The 2,404-nt window shown below is 50.6% G+C and overlaps 1 protein-coding gene across 1 annotated transcript; it reads right to left on the bottom strand.

The window, feature by feature from the left end:
- Window positions 1-480: 480 nt before the first annotated feature.
- Window positions 481-1,552, bottom strand: LOC118010515 (apolipoprotein L3-like). Its single transcript, XM_035005330.1, has one exon. It carries the CDS (start codon window positions 1,399-1,401, stop codon window positions 589-591), a length of 813 nt encoding a protein of 270 aa, XP_034861221.1. The 5' UTR covers window positions 1,402-1,552; the 3' UTR covers window positions 481-588.
- Between the last annotated feature and the right edge of the window lie 852 nt (window positions 1,553-2,404).

The raw sequence follows: 2,404 nt of genomic DNA, 5'->3' as shown, positions 1-2,404 counted from the left end.
CTGAAGTCATCAGAGTGCCTGGCGGAGACAGACATCTAAGGGGATTGCATCCACGCTGCCGGCGCCTGGTCACTCGTGGGACGTGGCTGGGAGCCACGGGTCGGGGTCACTTGCGACCAGGCTGCCACCATCACAGTGGACAACGCTATTTGTCTTTGCTCAGATCGGTGGTCAAATCCTTCCCAGAGTAGCAATTGTCAGCTTCAGGAAGGCTCAGAACTAAGTATGAAGATGACAGATCAAACCCATCATCTTCTCACACATTCCAACAATTCTAATTTCACTATTCCTGGCCTTCCCATCGCTTGTTCCTCCACGCCTCTCTTGATTCGTGTCCCCTGTGTCCTCTGTAGTCTAGTCCCCTCACTCTCTAGCCCCCTCCCTCCTTATTCCAGGTTCCATGTTCCTTCCTCTCTTTGCCCAACCCCGCCATCTGCATTAACCCCTCCCTCACTGGGCTCAGCTATAGAAATACCAAACTCCTCAACACCCGAATCCAAATTCTTTATTTTGCCCTCTTTTCCCCTCTAATAAGGTACCTCCATGTCTTTGTCCCACACATGTCCCTGCTCCCTGCCTGCTCAGGGGTCATGGATTCGGGCCCTCCTTCAGGCTTTCATAGATCTTGGTGAGCTTCTCCAACTTGTTCTCCAGCTCCCGGGCCTGCTGCCTCATCTCGTCAGCTGACTGGGCCTTTGCCCCCTTTTTCAAGTGCTCTGAGTCTTTCACAAGGTTGGCCACATCCATTGCAAGGAAGAGACCTGCGGTGGCTGCACCCATGATCCGGGCTCCTTTGGTCATTGCCAGAGCAGTGCCTCCAAAAGCTTTCTGCACCTGCCTGCCACTTCGAACTGAGACTCTCTGAGCTGTCATGAAGCGCCTGGCATTGACTACCAGGTGAGGTTTGACTTTGGCGAGCTTGATGGCACGAACATTCTTTGCAATGTTTTGCAGGGCTTGGACGCTTTTACCTGCTACGGAACCAATTTGGGGTATGGTATCACACAGAACCTTGGCAACTACCTTCCCTTTGTCAAAATCAGTTGATGTCAGGTGACTGGCTTGGGCTTTGGCGGATGATTCGATGGAGTATTCCACGATGCTGGTGGACACTTGGGCCACAGCAGATGCTGCTCCCAGCCCCGCTCCAACGGCTGAGAGTACCAGACTGGTCCCTGCTGTGAAAGGTGCCAGACCCAGACCAAGGATGGACAGGAGGCCAGATGTAGCACCAGTGGTGCCGGCTACTATGTTGGAGATGGTGCAGTTCTTATGAACCCTGTCAACCTCATCAGCAAGCTCGTGGAGCTTTCTTATGCGCTCCTCAAGCTCCACTTTCAACTTGGGAAACTCACTCAAAAGCCTCTCCCTAAACAGCTGGTCTTCGGCCTCCGTATACATGGCTCTTTCCAGCTCCTTCAGATCTTCACGTAGGACATCTGCCTCTTCCCTGTAACAGTGAAGGTCAAGTGATTAAGAAAAGCTTATCTGGGGCACCTGGGTGGCTCAGTTGGTTAAGCGACTGCCTTCGGCTCAGGTCATGATCCTGGAGTCCCGGGATCGAGTCCCGCACAGGGCTCCCTGCTCGGCGGGGAGCCTGCTTCTCCCTCTGACCCTCCCCCATCTCGTGCTCTCTCTCTCTGTCTCATTCTCTCTCTCAAATAAATAAATAAAATCTTTAAAAAAAAAAAAAGCAAAGCTTATCTGTAAAGTGGGCTTCATTCGATCTATCCCACATAAACCACAGAACGTTTACTACAAATCAAAGGGAAAAGAATTTTACAAATGTAAAGAATTTTTCTTGCAATGTTAAACACATTCTGTACATTGCTAATGTTCCATACACACAGTCAGGGAATAAATAAGTCCATTTCATCTTAAGATGCACTTAAATGGTGGGTATCTGATAAAGATGGCTTCCCAGGTCAACACAGTCAGTACCACAGTGTGTGTAGACTGGGAACTCAGTAGATGAACAAAGGGAAGTGGGGTTGGAGCAGAAAAACCTTCATTCGGGGAATCTTCCTGTGTACTGAAGGATGAACCTTACCCACAGAGAGGTCTGCCCTTTGCCCTTGACTGGGAAGTGATCTCTAGGTCTCCACCTAGGATGTCAAGGGTCCTAGAACAATAGGACTGTCTTCCTTTGCCTGGGCCTTTGGCCACTCACTGGACAACCTGACGAGACGAGGGGGGCTTTGGGTCATGTGCTGTCAGTTCTGACCTACAAAGGAACTAGAAACTAACCTCCAGGGGAGCTGAAGACGACAAGTCAGCCATGCAGGGAGGAGGTGACTGAGCCCCAATAAAACTCTGTACTCTGAGGACAGGGTTGAAAAAGACTCTCTCCTTGACCAAACGTTATTCGGGCTCTCTGACACTCCTCTTGACTAGGCCTTGACCT

The sequence above is a fragment of the Mirounga leonina genome, unplaced genomic scaffold, assembly GCF_011800145.1.
Source record: "Mirounga leonina isolate KUSES-001 unplaced genomic scaffold, KU_Mleo_1.0 Mir_100463, whole genome shotgun sequence".
In the NCBI taxonomy this organism is placed as follows: domain Eukaryota; kingdom Metazoa; phylum Chordata; class Mammalia; order Carnivora; family Phocidae; genus Mirounga; species Mirounga leonina.
This window is presented reverse-complemented; position numbering and strand designations above follow the sequence as displayed.

Bases quoted from the DNA above. Each gene is read 5' to 3' on its own strand.
- LOC118010515 (XM_035005330.1), bottom strand. From the start codon at position 1,401: ATGTATACGGAGGCCGAAGACCAGCTGTTTAGGGAGAGGCTTTTGAGT.